This window comes from Kryptolebias marmoratus, linkage group LG19, assembly GCF_001649575.2.
Source record: "Kryptolebias marmoratus isolate JLee-2015 linkage group LG19, ASM164957v2, whole genome shotgun sequence".
Lineage (NCBI taxonomy): Eukaryota > Metazoa > Chordata > Actinopteri > Cyprinodontiformes > Rivulidae > Kryptolebias > Kryptolebias marmoratus.
The window spans coordinates 10,136,861-10,162,108 of NC_051448.1; the positions used below are offsets into that span (position 1 = coordinate 10,136,861).

At 38.5% G+C, this 25,248-nt stretch overlaps 2 protein-coding genes across 2 annotated transcripts in view; one reads left to right on the top strand and one right to left on the bottom strand.

Annotated features, from left to right (window-relative positions):
* Nucleotides 1-9,428, top strand: part of mettl24 (methyltransferase like 24) — a 31,998-nt gene extending 22,570 nt beyond the window's left edge. Inside the window, exons 4-5 of the mRNA XM_017423347.3 lie at nt 2,615-2,840; nt 7,660-9,428. Of these exons, the coding sequence (XP_017278836.1) occupies nt 2,615-2,840; nt 7,660-8,004 (571 nt within the window). The 3' untranslated portion in view covers nt 8,005-9,428. The remainder of the gene's footprint in view (nt 1-2,614; nt 2,841-7,659) is intronic.
* On the bottom strand, nt 8,624-25,232 carry cdc40 (cell division cycle 40 homolog (S. cerevisiae)). Its single transcript, XM_017423346.3, has 15 exons — nt 25,017-25,232; nt 24,688-24,774; nt 23,425-23,554; nt 23,236-23,322; nt 22,991-23,130; nt 22,482-22,578; nt 21,992-22,131; nt 20,956-21,030; nt 20,215-20,260; nt 18,749-18,850; nt 17,317-17,432; nt 16,252-16,385; nt 13,307-13,383; nt 9,879-10,023; nt 8,624-8,927 (listed from the first exon to the last, which is right to left on the bottom strand). The coding sequence occupies exons 1-15, from the start codon at nt 25,206-25,208 to the stop codon at nt 8,750-8,752; spliced, it is 1,746 nt and encodes a 581-aa protein (XP_017278835.1). The 5' UTR covers nt 25,209-25,232; the 3' UTR covers nt 8,624-8,749.
* Nucleotides 25,233-25,248: the final 16 nt, after the last annotated feature.

The window sequence follows — 25,248 nt, forward strand, 5'->3', positions numbered from 1 at the left end:
CGCATTACGGCCAGTTAACCTAGGAGTATCATCAGTTCCGCTAGCAGCAATACCAGCCTTGGCTGTTTTCCTGATTTATTTATTTATATATTCATACACTTTTTGCCATCTAACTACTTCTCCATACTTTATGTCATTCAGGCTATTAAAATGTTCAGCTCATTCAGGAGATGGGAGCTTTGACTTTTCGTTTTTGTAACTTTTATGCTTTTTGCAATATTTAACTTTATTTACAAATATTTCCCCTGTGGATATGCACTGAGATCTCTTCAATTCCTTCAAAAACATTGTTCTCAGTTAAATCTGCTTCAGTGTATTTGCTCTATTTTTGTCTTCTTATGCTACTTTTAGTTTTTAGCTAGCCTTATTATGCAGTTGTTGGTTTTTTCCAAAAATCATGTTTGTGATAATTTTTACTTTAAAAAGAACCCTAATCTCATATGGCGAGCAGGAGGAGTAGAGTAAAATGCTGTTTCAGGCTGCCTCTGACAAGTCCGTGTTGGTCAGCTAAAAGACAACAAAGAACTAAACACTGTCCCTCAGGGTTTCTTTCAAACAAATGGACTGATCTGGACAGAGTTCCCACACTTACATGGGTGCCGTTTGTTTTCGTTCGCATTTTTTATGCTTCTTCTGTTGTGTGTCTGTGGTTTTTAAGATCTCTGAGTTTATTCCGCAAATAAATTACGCCACTAATGTTTCAAATAATAAAAGAGGACTGCAATACTTAAAGCAGCACCTTCACGGGGAAGTGAAAACTCTTGAATTCTTTTCTTTGATTGACCTTGTTTTTTCCTCCTCAAAGACCATTGAAAGACTTCCTCCTCTTGCTGAACTACAATCAACTTGTCTTGAACTGACACAAGAGGTTCCTCTTCATAAAATTGGTTCACAACCTTCCCTTGCGGACTGAAGGCCGTGCAGCTAGAAATTTAGAACACTTATGTAGGCTAAAGCACAGGAGGGAAAATAAAAAATACCTGCACTTCATCGTAAATGGATCATGCATATGCTCATGTGAGGAGGCAGAGACCGTGGTATTTGATGGGGGGAAATACAAGCAGGAGAAAATGTAGTTTCTGACAAACCTAACCTCACGGTTTGTGCCTGTTAGTTAACAAGTCTGTTTATCCAAGGTTTTTGGCATCCAGTCAAAATTACAACAGGCAGATTTAAAGCTTTCCTTGCCAAACATCTTCTCATCTTTTGGTTTCTTTTTTTTGTTTGTTTTTTTACAAACTAGTACATGAGGATTTCTTGACAAGCCCTCTCTCACATGTTTGACGTCAATTTTCCGCTACAGCACATCTGTCTGCTGTGCCTTCACCCAGATCTGCCCCTGCACTCTCATCTCCTGAGAGAAAATATTCCAGCCGGAAGACACTTCCTTTATCAGCAGTGTCATTCAGAAAGACTTTTGATGCATTGTGAGTCCCCCCCCCACCCAAACAACCCAAACAGCCTACCCCCTGCTGCTCTCTGCCTCTCATCTGCAGTGATCCCCACAAGAGAACCACAAACTGTCAATGAAATGTTTAGAGCGGTGAAAAGAGACATCTCCCTCGCCCTCACTCGTCGCTCATTTTCCTGCAAGTGGGATGCATTCAGGGACCTGCTGCCTCCTCTGTAAAAAACATGCACGCCTACTTGCCACAATTACAGAGTAACATCGCAGCACGAACAAGACGCAAGGGAAATGTGGAGAGAAAGGAAGAAAAGGGGGGGTGGGGGGTGGGATGGAGTTAGAGGAGTGAGGGGGCTGAGAAAACATAACTATCAGAGACACATGTTGATGGAGAAGTGCAGCAGAACTGTAGAGGTGTGTGTGTGTGTCTGTGTGTGTCTGCTGAGATTTATGCAAATGTCACAATAAAGTGAAGAAAGAAGGTGCAAGAGGGGTGAATTCGTGGATAAAATGCAGTAGGTCTCATTCTCAGAAAGCACTTTGCGAAAACATATTGAATTCATCAGTTTGTCTAGTTTTGTACATCTGTGGTTTTCGGCTCACAGCACTCCTTTCACTGCAGCGGTGTGGCTCTGAGATGGAGATTATTAGTCAGCTATAGTCCACTAAGATCATTTTAAAGCGTATGATGGATTGTCGTGTGATAATGAAGTAAAATATAACAATAAAAAAAGAACTATTTCTCTTACTCTCCTAAAGTAATCTTTGGATATAGATGTACTACATTAAACGTTTGGATTTAACCTGATTCAAGATTGCCACCACAGCTCAGTGATCTTATCAAACCCAAAACTGGCTATAATTTCTTTAACTTTGCAGTTATTGACCTCAGATTTGGTGTGGCAGTTGCTGAGACTGATCCCCAATACATATTCTGCGCACTAACTGATCGCACTAGGTCCGTTTTAAAAATGTTGCCATTAACTGTTGACTTCAAACCTTTTCTGCCTGTCAGCAAAAAATAAAAAATAAAAAACTCTCATGAACCACTATACTAATTTTAATGAAACTCTTAAAGAGCGTACATCTAGAGCTGATTAACTTTTGGTGTGGCTCCTAAAGAGACACGGTTAGCCTGATATCTTCCCTTTAACGTCTTAGCTCGTGTCTTTATCCGGTCGGTGCTTTCTCTGTGCTGTGTGGCTGCAGGTTGGGAGTGGACAACAAGTCCCTGGAGCGTCTTCTCTCTGGATCAGGCTGCGAGGTCCACTGCTTCGATCCCGGCCTGGAGCAGCCTCACCTGCAGAAAGCCAGCATGTGGTTTCATCGTCTCTCCGTACACTGGAGGGATCCCAACCCGGCCGTCGCCGCCAAACATCAGTACGCCAACACCAAGAAGCTGGCCACCATCTTCAATGACTTCGGACACAGAGATGTGAGCAGTGAACGTATAGAAGCATAGATCTGTGTTGATAAAGTCGTGATGAATAAACTATAACATTTCGCCACAGCTGTAGACCTCAGATCTTAGAGGATTTTTATCACCTGCTGCCGTGAAAGGTAGGAGATAATATAATTGGCTGTGTTTGTCTGTTAGCAAAATATCTTATGAACCACTGGATGGATTTTAATTAAACTCTCAGAAAGCAATCACTGAATGTACATCTAGCACTGATTAACATTTGAAGTCAACCTGATTCAAGTTAGCCACCACAGCTAATCAAACATAAAAATGGTTATAATTCTGTCACCATTATGAATAGTGACCTAAAATTTGGTGTGGTAGTAGCTGAGACTCAGCCCCCAAAAACTCACGCTGAGTGCTAACAAATCACACAAGATTTTTGTTTCAAACTTTGCCATTATTGTTGGAGTCAACCCTGTCTGTCTGTTAGCAAAATATCCCATAAACCACTAAACGGATTTTGATTAAACTTTCAGTAATTAATCATTGTTTGCTTTTCTATAACTTATAAACTTTTGGAGTTAACCCAATTTAAGATGGCTGTCACAGCTAATCAAATTTATCAAATGCAGTAATGACTGTAACTCTGTTGACATTACAAATATTGACCCACAGTGTGATGTGGTGGTAGCTAAGAGCCATCCCCAACACATATTCTGAGTGCTAAAAAATTGTGCAAGATCTTCATTCAAAACTTTTCCATTATCTGTTGGAGTTCACCCTGCCTGTCTGTTAGCAAAATATCTCATAAACCAGAAAACATATTTTAATGACCCTCTCAGAAAGCAATCTTTGGATGCACGTCTACAACTGATTAACTTTTGCAGTCGACCTAACTCAAGACAGCCGCCACACGAACACAAACATGGCTAAAACTCTGTCAGCTTTGCAGCTATAGATGTAAATCCTGGTAGAACCTGATCATGTTGTGTCATTGGCCTAACGGCAAAATCAGTTATTTGATATCAGCTTTCATTTTTTTTTTTTTTTTTTATCATCTGCAAAGGCCTTTTGTCTGCCATCTCTGTCAAACACAGGAGCTCCATAAAAGAGACATTTGTGTATGTAGTCTTTTTTTTTTTTAAATCCACCATAGATTAAAAAAAAATGCTGACCTTTTGGAGGAACTCAGCTTCCTGTCGGAGAGGCTGAGCAAAAGCTTTCGAGAAGAAGAAACGATTCTTCTGCAGCCTCGTCTGCTCGCTCCTCCAGCACACTGAGTGCCCACATTAAAACCTCATTATGAGGATGCACGCGTGGTTCTGCATTTAAAACAGGGGAGAACTGACATCTACAACACCGAGCCGTGTACAAACACACACACACACACACACACACACACACACACTGCACGGTGTTAGATATGTTTATATCTTGTCACAACCTGAAGCTTCTTTTCCCAATACCTTGTATAAGCCAGCAGACTGTCGAAAATGTATTGAATTTTGAATGAAAATAGGCAAAGGCAGAGGACATGTTTACAGCTTGGCTATCATTCAAGAGACTGGTGTGAATTACATCCATGCAGGTCTCCGCTTTTAAGAAATGGGAAAAAAGTTGTGCTCTTGGTATGCAAGATACAATTTCCCTGTCGTAAACAACAGTAATCCAAATAAAAATACACACAAAAAACTGTACGCCAAATAAACCACCATTCTGAATCCAGTTTTTGGGCGTTATTTTTTTTTAAAAATTAATTCTCTAGTTTAACATTTAGCTGATGTGCAAAAGTTCTGAGAGAGGATCTGAGAATGCTCTACATCAAGGCCGTTCAACTCCAGCTGCAAGTGGGTCATACATAGAAACGAAACGGGCTTTGAGAGACGCGGGCAGTGTTATTACTCACCGGCAAAAAGCAACGTCAGACGATTAAGTTTTTATCCATGTTTGTGTGCATGTGTCTGTCTGTTACTAAAAATATCTTGTGAATTTAAAGAAACTTTCAGAAAGCAATCATTTGGCTGTACCTCTGCAAGTGATTAACCTTTGGAGTCAATAAATTTCATGATGGCCCCCTTATCAACATTTGGCAACACAAAAACAGCTATAACTTGGTCAGTTTTACAGATATTGAGCCACAGATTAGCGCAGTGGTAGCTGAGAGTCGTTCACAACACACAGTCTGAGGGTAACATCCTGTGATATTGTATGAGATGGTTCACAATTTTTTTAAGGTTTGACCAAAACAGATACAACTCCGTTAAACCTCAACATATCTTTAAACAGTTGCTGCTGTTAGCAAAGTGAATCAAAAAAATACTTTTTATCTGTAAAACTGTTTTCTTTATGACTCATGCTACATGTTCAGCTTGAACTCATTTATGTGCGCAGTCTGTACTGTAAAAGCAGTGACACGCCGGAGTGGAAAGTTTGATGACTCACTCGAAGGTGGGAGTTTATTCACCAATTAAGACACGTTAAATACCTGAGCAGGTGATCGGCTTTGTGCTTATAGCCCATGTTGTAGCATGAACAAACAAGCAGCCTGCATTAGTGGTAATTTAGATGCCGCTGATTATCAACACATCTGTTTGCAACTCTAAGTTCATTTGCATCTTCAGTCATTACTGAAATGAGCGCTGGTTACAGGTCCCTATTGTGATGGGCGAAACTGTCGCGGATTATAAATCAGTACATGAATAATAGGGATAGAATTTATTTTTCTTTTAATTCTGTTAACTGCACCTAAATCCTGAGTCATAGCTGAATTAGTTAGTTTCTGCTATTACCAAAGCTATATTTCCTGTCACAGGATGCTTTTGTGGCTGTAAAGAGATAAACTGCCATCTTCTGTCATTGGTGTTTAATATTATGTATGCTATGAATTGGCCTGGTGTGTGTAAAAGTAACTTTGTATGCAGATTCTTATCCGACGGGGTGGGACACAGGCCCTGTGGAGAGGTTTGAAATGGGAACATTCAGCGGGAGGAACCGGAGGAACACAAGATAATTAATGAGAAAGTTTTTCACCCGGACCTTTAGACGGACAAGGGACTGAATCCTGATGAGCTGATTTATGTCGAGGTGCTCCAGAACTGACCTGTGTTTGCATCCAGCATATGCTGACAACCAAAGTTTTGAACAAATATTTTCCATGATCTGTTAGCACTCAGAGTACGTGGAGAGAATCTGGTTAAAGCGCACAAAACCTGCAGTATAATGAAGGTTAGGTGGTCACTGGTTTATGGTTCAGGACACATACTGTGAGAAGAAAAAAAATCCTGTGGTTGGTGAAAATTAGCATTTTGAAAAATAAGTACATTTCAGGGTAATTAATATCCTTTTCAATGATGAAATTACAGTGTAAATTCAACAAGTTTGTTTGTTAGTTAGGACTTTCATACAGCTCACCCAAATGGCCTTCTCTGCATAAAACAAGAAAATATCCCATTTTCTGTGAAAGCGCCGCCTGAATGCTGAGCTGCATGACTTTGCTCAAATTTTCTCAGAAAAACGTGGGAGTGAGTTTCAAAATAGCTGAATTTTCAATGTTAGCTGAAAATATTTAAAGATGAATAAGATACACATACAACAGAAGGGCAGACAGAAAAAGCAGAAAGATGGAAAAAGCGCAAGGACACATGAAAAGGCAAAAACGAAGCATAAGAAGAAAAACTCAATGCATAATGTGATGTAAAGAGACCAAAAGGATGAATACAGGGACATAAAAAACTAAAAGGATGTATAAAGGAGCCATTAAAAGACAAAAAGGACACATCAGGACGTGTATAAAGACAAATTAAGCAAGAGTAAAGACAAAAGTGACACATAAGGAGACTGAAAGGACACATGTAAAGATATAAAGGAAGAATAAAGTTGCATAAAAAGACAAAAGTACAAGATAAGAAGAATCAATAATCAGGAAAACAACAGTGTGAAAGTGGACTCAGCATTGCCACTAAGCCAAGCTGTGCTGAAACAGGATCAGATAACACATCGGAAAATTATTCAGGGAACTTGTTATCTTTAAGACAATATTGCCAAACAGTTCTTTGAGGTAGATCTGCAAGTCTGAAAATCCCATTAGAGTTAATATTACATGACCTAAGAAAATGAGACCTCGTTAAACCTTCGGGCCACAAAAGTTACTCCAACCTTTTCATCTCATCAATGACCAAAATGTAAAGTTTTACCAAAAAAAACCCAAGGTCCCGAAGATATGCATTCAGCTCTAAGCTGGCAGGAGTCTATTTGCATAAATGTGACCTGAGGGTGTTATTAACATTCATAATATGAAGCGATTTCTCCATATTCCATTACAACAAGCCTTGTCAAGCTGTGATTCCACTCAATCCATCATTGACACCGCTGAAGCAGGAACTGAGGCCAGGCTTCGCTTCCTCCTTTATCTTTATCTTTATCCTTTATCAGCTTATGCATTCAGTGTCTCCATGCTGTTTAGGGTTATTCTATTCTGTATTCGTCAGCCTGTCTGTTAGCAAAATATCTCATGAGCCACTGGACAGACTTTAGTGAAACTTCCAGAAAGTAATCACTGGGTGTACATCTACAGCTGATTAACTATTGCAAGATGGCTGCCACAGCTAATTAGCCATAGGCAACTCAAAGACATCTATAACTCAGTCAGTTTTACAGATATTGAGCTATCATTTGATGTGGTTCTGGCTCAGAATGATTCACAACACATATTCTGAGTGACCTTTAGGCATTGCATGACAATACTTTGAAGGTTTGACCAAAACGGCTACAACTCATAGCAGGCAGCGGGAATCTATCCTACAAGGAAAACTAGGACTTTAACTATAAAAGCCTTTCTTTCCTGTTCCAGGTGGACGTCCTGAAAGCCGACATGGAGAGCGCAGAGTGGAAGATTCTTGAGAACTTGGTTCTGGAAGGGGTCCTGGACTCAGTGGGTCAGCTGTTGCTGGAGCTTCACCTGCACTGGGCCGGCTTCGAGGTCAGCGGCAACGACCCGTCTGTGGTGCGGTACTGGTTCAGCCTGCTTAAGGAACTGGAACGCGCCAACTTCCGGCTGTTCCGCGTCCACAGCAACCCGGCCAGACCTCACCTCTTCCTGCACAAGAACGTCCTGAACGCAAGCAGCGCTTACACCCTGAGCTGGGTGAACACACAGCGGAAGCCATCGAGGATGCCAGATAAAAACAGACAATAAATGGATTTATGACAGTATTTTTAATAAAAAATAAAAATGTGAGGAGTTTCAACACAAATGTTTTGGAATGAATATGCCCTCAAACAGAACCCTCCGATCCAGCCTGGCCTTTTTCACAAAGCTCTCTACTCCTACTTATCCTGCTGTTCATCATCTCCTGGCCTGTAATGACCGCAGCCGTGCAGAGGGGCAGAGTAATTGCCTCCAGAGGCTGTGTGCTTCTCCTTTTAGCGGCTGCACTCTTGGCTGCATGTCAGCCTGATTCAGTCTCCATTATCGGGACGTCCTCTGAGCCTGGCCCACAGCCCGCCCAGCCGGTCCCAGCTGATATTAAACAGCCACGGCAGTGTCTAAACAGCGTCTTACCTGCAGCGGACAGCCGTCAGCGCGCTCTCATTTTAAAGAAGCAGGGGGGAATATTGACGAGGAGACAAGACAACAGTTACTCAGAATGGGTGGCCACAGAAAAACTAATTTTATTTATGTCAAACGTTTTTTTTTGTAATTTGCCAATTAATTTGATAGAAAAATATTTTTAATCAAGCACATCGAGGGTGTAAAATAAAATAAAAGGGTTGTGTTTTTTTTGTGTTTGTGCAGAAAAAAACTTTTGAAAAGACATTTTGAGCTCTTACGACAGGATACAAAAATACAATAAGACTGGATACCAGCCCGTTGGCTTTCACTCAAACTGTTTCACAGAGTCTGTAGGGCAGACATGGGAAGCCACAGTCCAGAGTAGATCTTAGTCCCAGAGTTTGATCTGTCCGTCCCATCCACAGGTGATCACCTTGGAGGTTTCATGCGGATGCCACAGGGCGCTGATGCACACCTTGTCGTGAGCCTTGATCCTGTGGTAGAGCTTGGTGGTCTTCCAGTCCCAGATGTTGAGCTTTCCATCTGCGTCCCCGGACACCACGTAGCTGGAAGAGGGGGGACAAAGGAGACGAAATGATTAGCAATTTACTAAAAAAATCACTTGTCTCTTTCACACGTCCTTTTAGTCCAGTCAGAGGAATGTTCCCATGGATACTGAGAGGAAATGAGGGCACCTGCTAACTCACAGGGGAAATAGTGGGGGAGAAAAGAGGCAAATAAAAAACATGCTCAAATGAATGTATACAACTAAAATCCGGCAGCTGGACTGCTGTAGGAAGGCTCCTTACACAGATGATATATAGCATGTTTTCTCTCACAGCTCTTTTTAAAGAAAATAATAATACAGGACAATGTGAGCAGAGGTAGCTGAAATTTCAGAGAAAATATAATCAACATATACCAGTTTTTAATTGCTAAAATAAAGCCTCATATTTAATAATGTCTCATATTTTGTGTTTTATGTTAATTTCACTACTTTTTTATTGTGTCTTTCTCATTTCAGCAAATAATTCATTCACTAAATTAAAAAAATATATACTTTCTGACTTGCTTCCCAATTTTTTTTGCATTTTTGTTCACATATGTTTCTTTATTTTTTCAGAAGTTTTTTTTTGCAATCTAACTTTTTTTAACCATTCATGTAACAAAACATTCACCTGATTCAGGAGATGGGTTTTTGTACTTTTTATACTTATATTTAAATATTTAACTTTCTTTTAAAGTATTTTTCCCATGGAGTTTGAAAGATCTCAGTATTTATTTCAATGTGCTTCATCATACTTGTGGTACTTTTGTCTTCTTTTTCTACTTCTAGCTTTTAACTAGTGTTCTGCTTTGTTTTAGCTTTAATAACTCAGTTTCAGCTTCGTAAGCAAAGACATTCAGCACTCAGCATTCACACTGTACAGAAAATAACATTTCTCCAGTTAGATTTAAAACTTTGTAGAGAATCAGTGCCTTTATTCAGAAACCAGAGAGACAACAGAAATGTTTACCTCATATCAGGAGAGAAGTCCACCTGGCAGGCATAGCCGGCCACCATGTGGCCCTTGAAGACTTTCTTTTTGTTCAGCCTGAAGCGGTTTTGGGCTCCGAAGATAAGAATCTGGTTATCCATAGACTGGCATGCCAGCCATTTACCTGGGAGAGAAAACCAGTAAAACAGATGTAAACAAGAGCCTGAACTTAGAAAACTGCAGCATACTTTAGAAGCTTTGGTAACAAGCTACATGTCTAAAAATTGAGAAAAAATAATATTTGACATAAAGGTATTCAGATTAGCATGATTATGAGTTTAAAAAGGTTTATTAGCTTACTAGTTGGTCTCATTTTGCAGGATTCTGTACAGCTAAAAGTTCGACAAGAAGCTCCTCAGATGTTTGATGTGCTAATCTGATGCTGCCTTTTACTAATAGGTCGTGAAATTGGAGAAAAATTAGAAGTACTTCAACAGGAGCTTTAGGATAAATAGCTGAAATGTGAGCAAAGAACAGAAAAAAAGAACAACCAAAAACCTTCAACTTTGAATGTGAGTGCCTCCGAAAAGGGCATGAACTCATCATTCTGCTGTTATTAAATTGGAGAGATTGAAGCAATTTAGGGAAAAACGAGAAGGGTCTTTTCATCAGTGGGTGCTTAATTAAGATCTGTTTTACACAGCGTTTCTGTTCTTGACAAGGCGACAGTCTCGAGTCACTACGCGGCGATAAGAAGTAGCACTTCAATTTCAAAGTATTACACAACTCACTGCACTTCTTAACACCAACATGATGGAAATTATTAATGTGATAATAAAAAAAAGAAACTGTGTGTGTGTGTGTCCTCTTGAAAACATTGTTGAAAAAGACACTCCTGCCCAGAAGTGTCAACCCTAATAGGTACAGGAGATTGAAAATAACTTGAACTATTTGACCAGAGCAGTGGGGACCTGTCTTTTTCAGTGAAACGGAAAAAAGATGCAGGGGACAGGAGGAAATAGGAGAGAGGTAGTGGATGTGGCGCCAGGAGGGGTGGGCTGGGTTCCATTTAAGCGTGAGGGAAAACTGAATGGCCTCCTGTTGAGGACGTATTCATTATTCACAGGCTGAGGAAGAACAAATCATGTTGGGACGGATGAGAACGACGCCCAGAGGAGTGAGCAGAGCACACAGAGAAGATGAGGAGGAGAGATTTGAGTTGAGCTGAGTCAGACAGAAGCTGAGGAAGTTTGTAGTTAAAAAAAAAAAAAAATCTGAAGTGGAAGATCACTTAATTCTGTTAACGTTTCGCTCACGAAACCTTTTCACACGTCGGTATAATCCTCATGAAACACACTCTTCACACATCCTGATCTGTCTATAATAAGCATCTGATGATCTCTATAGGCAGCACAATCATTACACAACAAGCCAATACTGCATAAATCAGAATGGTAATTTCAACATGCCTACGCTGAGTTAGGTTTTGCCTTGAAGGAACAGACTGACATTTGGAAAGAGGCACCGACTTGTTTCCTTGCCAGGTTATAATGAGAACATCAAATCCGTGTTCACATCTGTATGCTAATTAACGAAGACATAGTTTGCTTACCTTGGCAAAAACAAAATGGAGAGAAAACAGCCGACCTGAATCAGTCCCAAAAAAATCCACTTTTCAGCACTTATAAGTATTTATTATTACCAAGCTGCAGCTGGAGTGATTTATATTTATACCCTGCTTGAATTTTTACACACTTGGCAAAGAAACAGATTTTTTTTTTTTTTGCTTGTTTTTTCTTTTCCAGCTTTATCAGATTACATTAGGTTATGGATTTCTTCCTAATGTATGTTTTTATACACATGTAGATACAGATCAGTGTTGCCTTACGGTGCATTATAAACTGCGCCAGCACTGGATGTCTGTTTCTGTTGCATTGGTACTGCTCGAAAGGTTTAGATCATTTAAACTGCTGAGTCTGAGCGAAGAACGCTGCCTGAGAGGCTGTTTAAATGTTGTGCAGGTTCTGCTCACACAGTAGAAAGCCAGCATACTTTAGAGAAGTTATAAAGTAGACCCACTCTAATTTTTACCCTGATTATGACACAGAAATCTCAAATTCCAAATCTTTAAAAAATAGCTGAAAATCATCTTTAGCTGCAAATCCTGTGAAGTCATTAAAAAATAAACTTTGTAAAATATATTTTACAGCTTTGAGATGATCATTTTTAAAAACCTAAAAAAGGCTTTTTGTAAATTCATAACATTAAAAAGCTGCTAAAGTTTTCTTTGTGAAAGTCTGATTAAATCCACATCATGACAACAATGGCAAGAATGTCTAAAAGAAGTGAGAGAAAAGTTAAAACAGTGTTTGCACAAGCTACTTCCTGCTACCGTAGTTGGCACTTATTGTCATATTTCATGAATACATCAATTCAGCCAGAAGAAAACAGAAAGGAACACCTCAGAGACTCATTATTAGCTCAGAGGAAGAACGATGTAACAAAGGCAGGTAAGATTCAATTTAAAAAAAAAGAAAAAGCATCAAAATTGTTAATTTACCTCATAAAAATCCAATGACAAAAGGTTTATTTTGAAAATCCCAGAGGAAAGCTGTAGCCACACAGCACTAAATTTCTAATAAAGCCTAAAAAGGTAAAGGTTGTCTTTGTTTTAACTTTTTTTTTTCTTCTATCACAGCTGTAGAGATCTGAGTTATAAAAGTGTATCATTCATCAGAGCAACAATCCAAAGCGTACCATCTCATGGAAGAAAAATCTATATTGCAGGCATAAAAATGGTTTTCACAGAAAAAAAAAACAACTAATCTTACAGTTGCAATATAAAGCACGCAACATTTGAGGGAAACATTTTCCAACAAAACTATCAACTTGAACTGCATAACATTAGGATTTTTTTTTGCCCGTGTACTTCTATTACCGTTCAGGTGGTTCAAATTCTTTGAATATATTTCACAACTGTTGAAAACTGTGACAAACACTACATTCGGAGCAAATACAGAAGCAACAGCCAATCAGGACTTAAGCCACAATAAACTAGAGATGATCTTGCAAAAATAATTACATCGACCTTTTATGCAAATGATGCACTCAGTGCATAAAAAATATGTTTATATTATTGATATGGAGGTTGGATACAGAATGTGCAGAGTTGGGTTTGGGTGGTAGGGGGCTGTGTGCCCTGAGCCTCTATGGTAGTTCTTGTTATAGTGTTATCTTTAGCATAACAAGGTAAAAACTATATTTACTCTTCTGGTAATACAGCCTGAGGACTGGGTCTCTTCATACCTGTGAATTGAATTGGTTGTAAAGAGCCTGACCTGTTCTTATTCCTATTAGGAACAACCAACATTGAACAGTACGAGCACTTTAATGTGTTATGTAGGTTTATGCTCTCTAGGGTACACCTGCACTGTGTGTTTAGGATTTTTTTTTTTTTGTCTACTCACCGTTGGGAGATAGAGTCACAGCTGGCATCGAGTGCATACTGGGCTCAGCAATGTACTTGAAGTCCACAGGAATGTCCCTGAAAAGCGCACAAAAAAGTGTTAGCATATGAAGGAAGGTTAAACACCGGATGAAAGACCCTGTGACGCCCTCAAACCCGTTTGTTCACTTTTACAGCTGTTTACGCCAGCTCAAAACACTTTCTAATTACAGTTAAAGGTATGGAAATAACTCCATGAAATCTGTTAAACTGTGACTATTACCAAAAACCAATTATTTATGAATTCTCTCTGTGCTCTTTCACCCAGTCGCCAGCCATTTCTTCATTTGAACAAAGATAAGATCAAATGACTCAGACACCTAATTGATCATTCAGACCAATTTTATTTATATCCATCAGAACGTCAGTGTGCTACTTCGCCTGGTCTCGAGGAACATGTTGTAAAATAAATAAATGTTAGTAACGTGTCCTTCTGATTTCTTCTTTAAGTCTACATCAAGTATGTGTTAAGAGCCATAATTCTGAATATGCCATGCCATCTGCTAAGATTCATTTAACCACAGAAGGAGACATTTTTGTCTCCTCCTGTGGTAAATAACAGCTGGAGCAGACTGACTGCAGAGTTTGCACACACATGCTTGACAAAGTGTTTTCAGAAAACTAATACAGAGTACAGGAAAACAAGAAAAGCATCCCTTGCGCACAATAAATTTAGCCTTCACTTTCCTTCCTCCGAGAGACGGAACATAAATAAAAAATATTTCTGTTCCAGGGATTATCACAAATAAAAAGGTAATAATGCAAACAAAAACAGCATTTTTATAACATTATAAAATTAGCTGGAGTTTGCAAAGCAGACAACCTGCAGTGAGACTAATAACTGCAACCAGTAGGAGAAAGCAAACACACACACAAGTAGATGTTTCTTGGAACTTAAAAAAAGGAGGAAAAAAAAACATAATTAGAACCACCAGCAGGGTAAATGAACTTTGTCTCAAAAATGACAATAAATTAAAAGATTTACAGTAGTGTAAATCTTACAGAGCAGATATTTACATGCTGTCTGATTACACTGAGGGCGGCAGGGGGCTTTTAAAAGGATTTGATTTGCAAGAAAAGTCAGGCTGGAAACCTGATCAAAGTGAAGTCAAGTTTAGGCTGAAACAAAGTTCTCCAACTAGCCTGTGATTCCAACAAACTCTCTAAAGGTTTATTTTTGTTGTTGTTTTTACCCATCTAAAGTATATCATCATGCCAAATATTATTACAAGCCAATATTTTTATCACTCTCTGAATGCTTTTATGATCATGAGCTAACTCTCTTTATAGGTACTGTGTGGTTTATTTATTTTTTATTGATTGGAATCCTCTTCCAGCGCACACCATCTTTCTGTTCCCCCTGAAACAAAACCCTGAAGCAGATAACACCGTCTTCGGCTAAAACTTGAAATATAAAACTAAAAACAGAAGAAATAATCTAAGTTATATACAGATAGACGTTGGCATCATCATCAACATGCTTCTTTCTGCCAGCATCTGCTTTTATTCTGACAATATGAATAAGCTTATGGAAGTCTTTCCCCATAAAGAATACAATAAGTTTAGTCAAGACTGCAGCTTATCCTCCAATTCAGACCTAAAAAGTGTTTGTTTTCATAAAAGGAGACTGATAGATGTTTTTTCAAACAATCCATGGGACACTGTCTTTAAATATTAATCGTCTTTGAGCTGTAAACACCACTGTTTATTTGTCACCACAGGACCTATAACCGCACCAGTCTCGGTGGTTTGTCCTAACTTTATGGATTCAAACAAAAATCATGGAGGACACCAACAATTAAGTGTAAGACACCAAAAATCAAACACGATCTTGTTAGAACTGTAACAATGCATGTTTGGATCAAAATAATACAATTTAATGATCTCTTCCTTTTAAATAAAATAAAAGTTTGATATCTTTGCTGGCTGAATTTATTTTTTACTACTAAAGCACATTATTCATGCAGGTGCAGTAATGGTCAAACACCGGACATCGTGGTCCTTTCTTTCAGTGTTTTATGCAATTTTTAAAAACAGAGTTTCCCTGCTGCTGTTTTCTCATCTAAACATGTTCAGAAATTCTGGTCTGTTATATCACAGGAGGATGCTATTGATCCTTCTCTTGCGGAAAAAGAAACTGAAAGCTGAGGGGTGAGACAAACAGCGGGCTGCGTAACAGACAGACACGAGAAGAGGGTGAGTTATGCCGCTGTAATTGTTTCCACCGGGCTTCGTTATGATGAGATGAGCTCAGGTTAACGTGCTGGTCCCACACATATTCAAGCACCAATATTACATTGTTCTTGGGTTTGATGAGGTTTAAAAAAAGAAAAAGAAATAGAAGAAATTAGATTAAATATTGCAGGTCTGAGCCTCTAAGGACATTAGAACAAGTTTTATGCAGGTAAAAAACAGAGATTTGGTGTCACAAATCTTTATGTTTGTGTTTAGTCACTAGTGAAAGGAGCAAGACTGTGACAGCTGGAGGAGGAAAAGACAGCGTTGTTGGTATCTACTTCTACAAATGAGTAATCAAACACTACATTTTAATATAAAATAGTATCTGAGCATCGATTTTTTTGACAACCCTAATACCAGCACATGTGCCTTTCTATTCTTTTTTTGTCCATTACAGTATTAACTTGTTGAAAATATTATTCCTGGTTTTAACAGAACAGTGTTGAATTGTTGGAGAGGCTATAACTTAGCATAATCAGCAGTGACTAACACTGAGTCACTGGAAGGTTTGTTGATTTCTGCTTTTTTTTTAAATTACAGCTATTGAGTGAAGCCTCGACCAGAGCTTAAATGTCTTATTGTCAGAGAACACTATGCATTATATTTACAGCAAATGTTCCATTACAGAGTGAAAATATGCAGCTTGCTTGGAGAAATGACTGTGCTCACCACTCCCAAACTCGAAGACTCTTGTCGTCTGACGTGCTGACAAACCGGCGATTCTCATCGACAAAGGTGATGGTGTTGACAGCTCCCAGGTGGCGATCGTACTCCTGAACCACCTCGCCTGTCCTGATGTCCCACTGTCACACACATCCCCACACACACACACACACACAGGAGCAGAAAGCAGGACAGACAGGAAGAAAGTAAACAACGTTATCTAGGGCAAGCCGAAAAACAAACAAGGACGGTTAAAATCAATACACAAAATCCAAGAAAACTAGCATCAGCGCACATTTTCATTAAAAAAACAAACAAACAAAGAGAAGATTAGATGGATAGAGCGGCGTTGAAATGTGCCAGAGCTGTGGATTTAAGTAACAAGAGTGATGACGGTGATTAACAATCAAATGGGCCACAGCTTCTACTTTTTTTTGGAGAAACAGAACTGCATGAAGTAAAATAAACATAACCATAAAGAATTAGCTCCTCAGACAACAAACAAACAAAAAAAAAAGATGCAACATTTTCCGATTTCATTTGTTCTCTTTTATTTAAAGCTTACCCTTGGGGCGAGCAGCCATCTGTTCTAAAAAACCCAGAGGAGAGCTGCATGATTCAACACTAACCCTGATTGCTGGGCCAGACTGTTATAATGAGTACTGGTCAGACTGACAATTATGACCTAGTGTTGGTTCTTGTTGCATTTAAAAATGTCTTGCCCTTTATTTGTTCTCTTCACAGGTTGCTGCCACAAAAAAAAAACTATTTTTTACCTGTAAAAAGATAAGTCTTACTTGTTCTAAAACTTGTTTACCTGACGGTGTGATACGATGGTTGTAAATTTTCTGCTTTTTTAAACAATAAAAACACAGTTTTCATCCTTTTGCCTCTTTTCTACCCTTGAGTTGGCTGTGATTAATGAGTTGCTCTAGTCCTGTCAGCCACTGCCTCTTCTTGCACACACAGCAACAAACACCAGTGCTGAAGTATCACACGGGGTCCTGTGGGCGCAGGCTGCAAAACATTTGCGCGTGCATTTGCTTTGCGGACGTGACTGTCGTGCTTTACCTGAACTATCTTTTTATCCGACATGCCAGCCACAAAAAGATTCTGCTTGTCTTCGTCTGGGTTGAACTTGACGCAGTACGGCACCTTCCTGTTGGTGAAGCGGGAGATACACTGGCCTGTGAAGAGAGGCAAATCAAAAGCCAAGATTATAAAATATTCCGCCGTTGCTTTTCAGAAAGGCGCAGTCAGGTTGCCTAAAATTCATAGACGCTGCTGAAAGTCACAGACTGCGTTAACAATCCCTGCAGGTGGTGAGAACTCAGCTTTTAAACTGAAAAGTCTCTTTTCTTGTGTTTATTCTGCAATAATAATTCACCGCTGGGAAATTCCTGTCACAAATCCAAGAATTGAAAAGAAAAACAAGAAAAATAAATCAACTCAAATGTGAAGAGAAACTTTATAAACATAATGATGACTTCTTATCAATTGCATTTAGTATTTAGCTCTAAAATGGAAATTGTGGAATAAAATGAGAATGACAGCTCAACATAACAGTTATAAAAAGGAGTTAGCTTCATTTACAACTTCTAACTAAAAGAGAAGTATTTGGATGATTTGGCTTCAACAGGTGGGGGATTTTACTCTTTTCTGCCCTCTGCTGGAGAAGCAGTTTTTGAACTCAAAGGGTGGCAATTATGATGAATAACTCAAAGAAATATATAAAGTCTCTAAATTTTACTGAAAGAAACAGATATAATCCTTATTTGTGCTATAAGAAAATTGGGTTCTTGTCTTTTAAAAAAAAGGAAATTTCAAAATATTGAAGGTCTGGAAAGACCAGCATCAACTGAGAATGAAATACAAAGCATTAAAAATTTATGATTCTTTTCTAAAGGCAGTTTGTCTTACTATGGCATTTTGCAAAAGTATTTTATTTAAAACATGTATTTTAAAGTAGCTGTGTCATTTGGGTTAAGCACTTTCACAGATTTAATATTTTACAGGCAAGTGCTGAGTTAGTGAAGGACTTGTTGGAACCAATTATTTTTAGCTAAAAATTATTTTCTTGACTCCTCAATTAATCAGCAAAACAAATGACATCCATGCATCTTATAAAAATGAATCTAAACTGCCTTTTTGCCCCCTCAACAACTAAATTACGTACTAATTAATTAAACAGTGAAAAAGTATCTATTCTAAAACAAAAAAAAATATTAATCAAAATAACAAATCTGAGCCTAAAACCAGAGTATGTTTTATATATTTTAATGGCTTGAGATGTAAACTAAAGCTACATTTTTATGGTAATCAGCACCAGGGCATAAACTATCACTATATATTACAAGTAATTTGCAAAAGTTAATACATTATAGGTAATACATAAAAATACTACATGAGGTTGCAACTTGTACTAATATTTATAATATTTTGTTTTGTTGAAGAACTAGTGTAAACATCAACAGTGTGCAGTGGTGTGAGAGGGACAGCCTACCTGTCTCAGAGTCCCACAGTTTAAGGTATCGATCATACGCAGCGCTGAGAAACTGGGTTCCAGTGTTGTTGAAGCAAATGTCCCGCACCGCTTTGCTGTGACCTAACCCACAGAAAACAAACACGATTAGACAAAGATCCAAAATTAACTTTATACATTCACGAGTTTTCTGCTGTTCCGGCAGAGTATCATCTAAATGAGCCATAAGAGAAAGACTAAAACAAAAACAATTATAAGTTTCTAATATCTCTTCAACTGCTCTCTCTGTCATTCAACATTTGGCTCTTTTTCACAGAGCGTAGGTGATCTGAGATCCCTGCAGATTCCTCTTGTCAAATTCAGCTTTTATTGGAGGTACGCTGTTTCCAAGGCGATAACACAGCCCACTGAGGCCAAGCGCCTGCCTGCACACTTCCTCTATCTTGGCCTGCTGGCACACCAAAGGCAACGCCGCCGCTGCAAACATAACAACTACAGAAAGCAGCAAACACACATAAGCAAACATGCTCCCATGCCCCTTACTGAATGTAAATGTGGAAATGTCATTAGGGGCATCCGTTTCCCGATTTCCTTAAATCCTAACTTGAACAAATTTATTCTGCGATTTTTCTTGTTTGGCGATTAAAGCGAATCACACATGCTAACAGGAAACTGTTAGAAAATAGAGAGCCAGTGAATCACACCTCATTTTAATTTCTCGTATATCTAAACATAATGAAAAAAAAAACTGCAAAAAAAAAAGAATAATAGGGCTTAGAAGAAAAAAACATCACAGAGCATTTAATGAAGAGTACAGAGGCAATATAAAAATTAATATCTCTACAACATAGCTAAATAATTTCAAATCTACAGGAGGAAAAGAAAACATTTTCATCAGCACCTTCTCCTTGGACTGCACACTGTGTCATTCATTCACTCCTAAACTGTCTTCTCTCTCTGTTCACCTCTTCCTCTCCATGCCTTCGGCCCTTCCTCGCCCCTTGTTCCCTTTCAGCCCCTGGGCTGCTGAATTATGCATGCTCTGTGAAGGAGCTGACAAGCAGAACCTCAGCTGCAAACAATCTCTACTCTGACAGGGTGCCATCTTTGGGAAGAGTAGGAGGGTGTCCTGCATGAATTAGCCAAACAACCCCCTCCAACTACACAGAAGAATAAGAGGAAGAATAGAAAATAATAAATTTAAAAGAACTGCGTCTCTGTCAGCAGACACTAATGTTCCAGCACTGCTGAGCCTACATTCTGTCACTGCTCTGTATTTCCCAAAAGGTTGAGCTCATTTAGACCTTGAGCTTTTTTTTCATGTCAGCATGTTTAGTGATGACCCATTGTTGTTTGGAAAAGGTCCTTGTTAAGATGCAAAATACTCAATAAAGCTCCCTACAAAGTATGACTGAGACTGTGAGTTTACCACAATAACAGAATTTAGTTTTAATTCTAGATTCAGAATAAGAATTTCGCCTACTTACCGATAAATGTACGAAGACACCTCCGCTCGCCATACACCTCCCACAGCTGTGGAGAAATTAGACAACACATGAACACCAATCTAATATATTAATTTAATTTTTATTTAAGAACCAAGGTACTTCACAAGGAGGCCTTCTAAAAGCCTAAAAGTGTTGAATCAGGTCCGAGGGGAATTTACATGAATTTTCTTAACCCACTTCAGGAATTTACATGATATATGCATGTTACACCCAGTCTTAAAGGGTTAAATCCTGCAGCCATAAGCAGCCACCTCACAAGGCAAAAAGAAGATAAGTCTTTCTGTCTTACATCAAGAAAGACCAAAGCCATGTTCATACAGAAATTAGCCTTTTTTCTTTTTCTTTTTTAATAGCAGAAATCATTACAGTAGCCATGCCAGGCCTGTATGTGGCGCTGTAATGCTGCCACCAAAATACACCAGGAGGAAACAAGGCATGGAGCACAAGCATAAAGCTTGCACGCCGGGTCCAAACTGTAAACACCAAACTTAAAGCTTTCTCCCTCTTCCCTGCCAAGCTCTCCTTCATGCGGAGTCAAGTACAGTATGTTTCTGCTCATTAGCCTGGTCTGCAAATTGAAGTAAGACGGTATATGAAGGTTTGGCTGTAGCTGAGCAACTAGGTCATCAAATAGGTATTGTTTTCAAAAGGTCACCTTTTGGCTGTCTACACTAGAGTGGGGTTTCAAGATTGTTTTCTCCCTGGAACCCAATTGTTTACCTTGATCTTACAGTCCATGGAGGAGGAGAGCAGCAGATGTCCAGAGCTGGGGAATAATCGGATAGCACTGACACCCTGGAAAATAAGCAGACAGGACAGACATAGGCATTAAACTGGGAATCTTTTTGTTACAGAGCTCATCATTACTCCTAATTCTTCTGATTCTGATAAAAGTAAGATATTTTGCTTGTTAATAATGTAAATCTGTCACTGTGTGAATTTTTGGACTGGTGATTCACTGAAGTGGTTTATTAATTAATTTTAATGTAGTGTTTTATTTTATTCCAGTCTAAATGACTGAAGTGAAAACAATCTATTTGCTAAATGATGGAAAACACTATCATATTGTTTTGTTTTATACAAGCGATATTCACATGACTTGCGATTTTTACAAAATGTTCAAGCTATTGCTTTTACAGTAGTTTCAAGAGGTACACGTGGCGAACTATAATGCACTAAAAACAGACAGCCCATTTGCATAGCCATTTCTTTTTTCAAATGGTAATTTTCAGGATTTTCCTCAAGATAATGAAGCAATTTCCAAAAATGTCACCAACTTCTCTGACACCACATGGGCAAATCTACTATTATGTTGACACCAGCATTTCCATGTGCTTATTATCTTTTCAAACGTCTTTGTATTTCTAGTTAGACACTGAAAGCTCCAACTTCATACACAAAGCAAATAGGAACCAATTTAAAACTTGAATGGCTTCCTTTTCCCTGAGGCACCCTGGTAGATCAAAAGCTTGAATCAGATATTCCTTGAAATCACAAAATGTTTGGTTTTGCATCTGAAATGAGACACTGTTTCTGAGGGACTCAAAATAATTTCGGACATGTCAGAAATGAAAAGATGGTATGTGGCTGCTCTTATTGTATTATAAAAATACTTGGAACCATTTTACTGAAAATCTTACAAACATCCTCAGTTTCTCTCCCTGCTTGCCTCTTTTCATCTCAAAGTTATTCAGTGAAACAAATCTGATTGTTTCTCCAGAACCTTTTTACATGCAAAGATGCACTTCCCACTGACCTTGGTGTGTCCAGACCAGACATGAATCTGTTTCTTCGGGAGGTAACATTTATCTGGAGCTTCTGCAGACCGCAGGTTGATGCCCACATCCTGTGGGACATGGAGGTATGACCTGCCCTGGTAGTCATACATGTCTTTAACTATAAAAAAATAATAAAAATACAGAAAATGTGATGATTGAACAACAATGGATATGTTGAGAAGCATTTTGATGAAGGTTTGGTAAATGACAATGCAGACAGATGGCCTTGAGACAGACATATTTAGATGGAATTTAAATCTTTATCTTTATTTTAAATGGCTGAAAAAATATTCATAGTTTATGAAAGATTTTGTAATTTAAATCAACAGCTTCTGAGCACATCTTGTTTCCAAGAACAGCTCACATTCAACTCAAGACAGAAATTTTGACTTTAAATTTACAATTAAAAAGGCATTCTTTTATAAATTCCACTACATGCCATTGCCATTTAAAATATAAGAATTGTACCATGAAGAATTGTCTTCTCCTCTCCAGGAGCCTCTTCCTCATTCTTTCCTTTCTTCTGCCTTTTAGCTGTGATTTCATCCAGTTCTTTCTGCTCTTCCTGTACAGATAAAAAAAAAATAAGGAAATTACCAAGCAATGATCAGATTTTATTTAATTGGTGAGGCAGACTGAGCAAACTGAAATTAGTTTCATCTCAAAAAGATGGCTGACTACAAAGGCCTGAGGAGGGTGAGTGGGCGAGGAGGATCACACAGCCAAGGACAAGCAGCAAATACTGCACCAACTGTCTGACTGTCTTTACAAAAATGTGTTAAATTGGGTACAAATAAATAAATAAAAAGCAAAATAGATGCCACTGTAATAATTTTGTAAAGCAACGGTGGAACACTACATCCAACTAACTGAATAGTTAGTGTTTTATTGCTTCACTACCGTTTTAAGCCCGATAGTTATGTGAACAAGCAGCCAACATATGCTGATGTCACACAGGATATGAAACAAAACATCACCTCTGACGGCTTGGCCACATCTTTCTCATCCACATATTTCGCCCATGGTCCAAGGAAGTTGTCGATTTCTCCTGCATCTCCACCTTTGATCTTCTTCCGTTTCTCCGACTTCTTCTGACCAGTTTCGAACACAGTCAGCCCTGCAGGAAAAACAGTTCATGTTACATTTATCACCAATGCCTAATACTTACTATATAAACAATCTGATTAGGACATGCATAAAATGAATCAATAACAGTGTTTACCTTTGTTTTTCTCAGCCTCATCCACTGCACCAATGTAGCTGGTAGAGGATAACTGGTGTGTGTCAACAGAAGGATCTAAAGCATAACCTGTTAGCAGACAGGGGAGGAGTGTTATCACCATTATTCAAGCAGGGTCATGGGACTGGCTGCAACATTTACTCTTAATAAAGAGGATATAAATAATGTTACCAAATGAGGAGAAGGTCCTTCTTTGTTGTTCAAACATAAAGTCATTGACGTGTGCAGGTTCTGCATAACCAGACAACATGTTTCTGGGGGCAGCCATCTGCTGGGTCGTGTAAGGGTTTACTGGCCCAAACTAAGAGGAAACAATGAAAATAAATAAATACTTACAATGCATGAGAGAAACTTTCAAAGACTCTAACAAGTGAAAAATAGTTTTACACAGAGCCACTGACTGATTTATAATACTTCAGACATCAATGATAGAAAACTTTTTGAACAAATGAATGAGTGGATGATGGAGGGGTGAATGAACAAAAAACAACAAGTACTAATTACTTTTATCGCCAAGAAAATAATCCTTTTGTGTTATTGAGTGGTAACAGGGTTGCTTAACACATTTTACCTTTTTTTAAATATGAACTGATTTTGAATATACAAATTAACAATAACTGTCACTGCTACTCCTCCGGTTGAAGGCACTCACCTTCTATTCCACTAAAAACACTCCTGATCTTTCAGCACTACCATAACATGAAACTAATGTTAACTAAAACCATGTTCCCACAACCTCCAGCTCTAATTAACCTCACTCCACTTAATTTTATTCTATAGAAGAAGTTGCTCAAACAAAATATTAGCGCAAAAATACGAATACTACACAATGATTTGTGCAATAAATAGTAATTTTATCTGTACATAAAAACTACTATGCTATTATTGGATAAATGTTATTACAGAAAATCAATTTGTTTTCTGATATATCACAATCTTAAAAATCAAAAGGTGAAGCTATTTGTCTGCAATAAAAGTATGGACGTATAGAATTCCTAAAGCACACAAAAACAACTTTGTAATAATTCAGAAGTACGATGCTGAACATAGTCATTGTCGTGTTTATTATGCCTAAAAAATTATCTAGTTTGGGGTAATTGGTTTAACTGTCAATGTTGCATAATTTCAAAGAGTGCATTATAATATGTAGGTCTATCTGCTGACAATTTAAAGCTGATGAGTGAGGAGAGCTTTCAAAATCAAAAAACATGCAACTACAAAAATTGTGCAAATGAAATTCAGAACTCAGGTGAAATGCAGCAACTGGAAGTAAAATGGGAAACAAATTCAAGACACTGTTGTTCTTTTTTTCCCCACACGCACTGAAAAAAGGTTTGCAATATTGTAATGCATGTCACATACAATCAAGTTCATATGACGTCGCCTGTATGTGTAGCACTGAACACAAATTAATTTAATCAAGATTTCACTTACCTCAGCTGCAAACATAGTTTCAAATGTGGGGTTATATGTGACTTCTTTCAATGAAGGGTCCAAGTGTATGCCAGTTTCGACAGCCTCCTAACAATAGATACAAGCAACATAATGTTAGCAATCTAAGACAAGAAAGTTGTGCATTAAACATCAATTAAGGAAATGAATAAATTAACTAATACTCCATGTAGGCATTACGACTTTTAATCTGTGTTTTTACTCATACCTAAAACTGTTCGTATGAATGTAAAAGAAACATATATTGAAACTAAGCCACAATAATTTACGTTGAACGCTAACAGCACTTTAGCTTGCTTCCCTTAGTTTACCTTAACGGCGACCTCAGGGGCCGAATTTAAAACAGACAAAGACATAGTGTGCCCAGACTGTAAGGGCGTAAGGTGAGCCGTAGCGTCCGGATCCACCGAGTCAACTTTCTCGGTACTGGTAGTAGATTCAGACTCATTTTCTGAGTCGGAATCGCTACCGTAAGAAGCGAGGGAAGCGATGGCGGCAGACATCTTGAATGTTGTGAACTGGCCGGAAGCAGGAGGGCGGGAC

Excerpts from the sequence above, each read along its gene's own strand:
- cdc40 (XM_017423346.3), bottom strand. The coding sequence starts at position 25,208 with ATGTCTGCCGCCATCGCTTCCCTCGCTTCTTACGGTAGCGATTCCGAC. Across the intron at positions 23,555-24,687 it reads AAACTATGTTTGCAGCTGAG|TTTGGGCCAGTAAACCCTTA; the intron begins GTAAGTGAAATC and ends GTTTCCTCTTAG. Across the intron at positions 20,261-20,955 it reads CCATGGACTGTAAGATCAAG|CTGTGGGAGGTGTATGGCGA; the intron begins GTAAACAATTGG and ends ATTTCTCCACAG.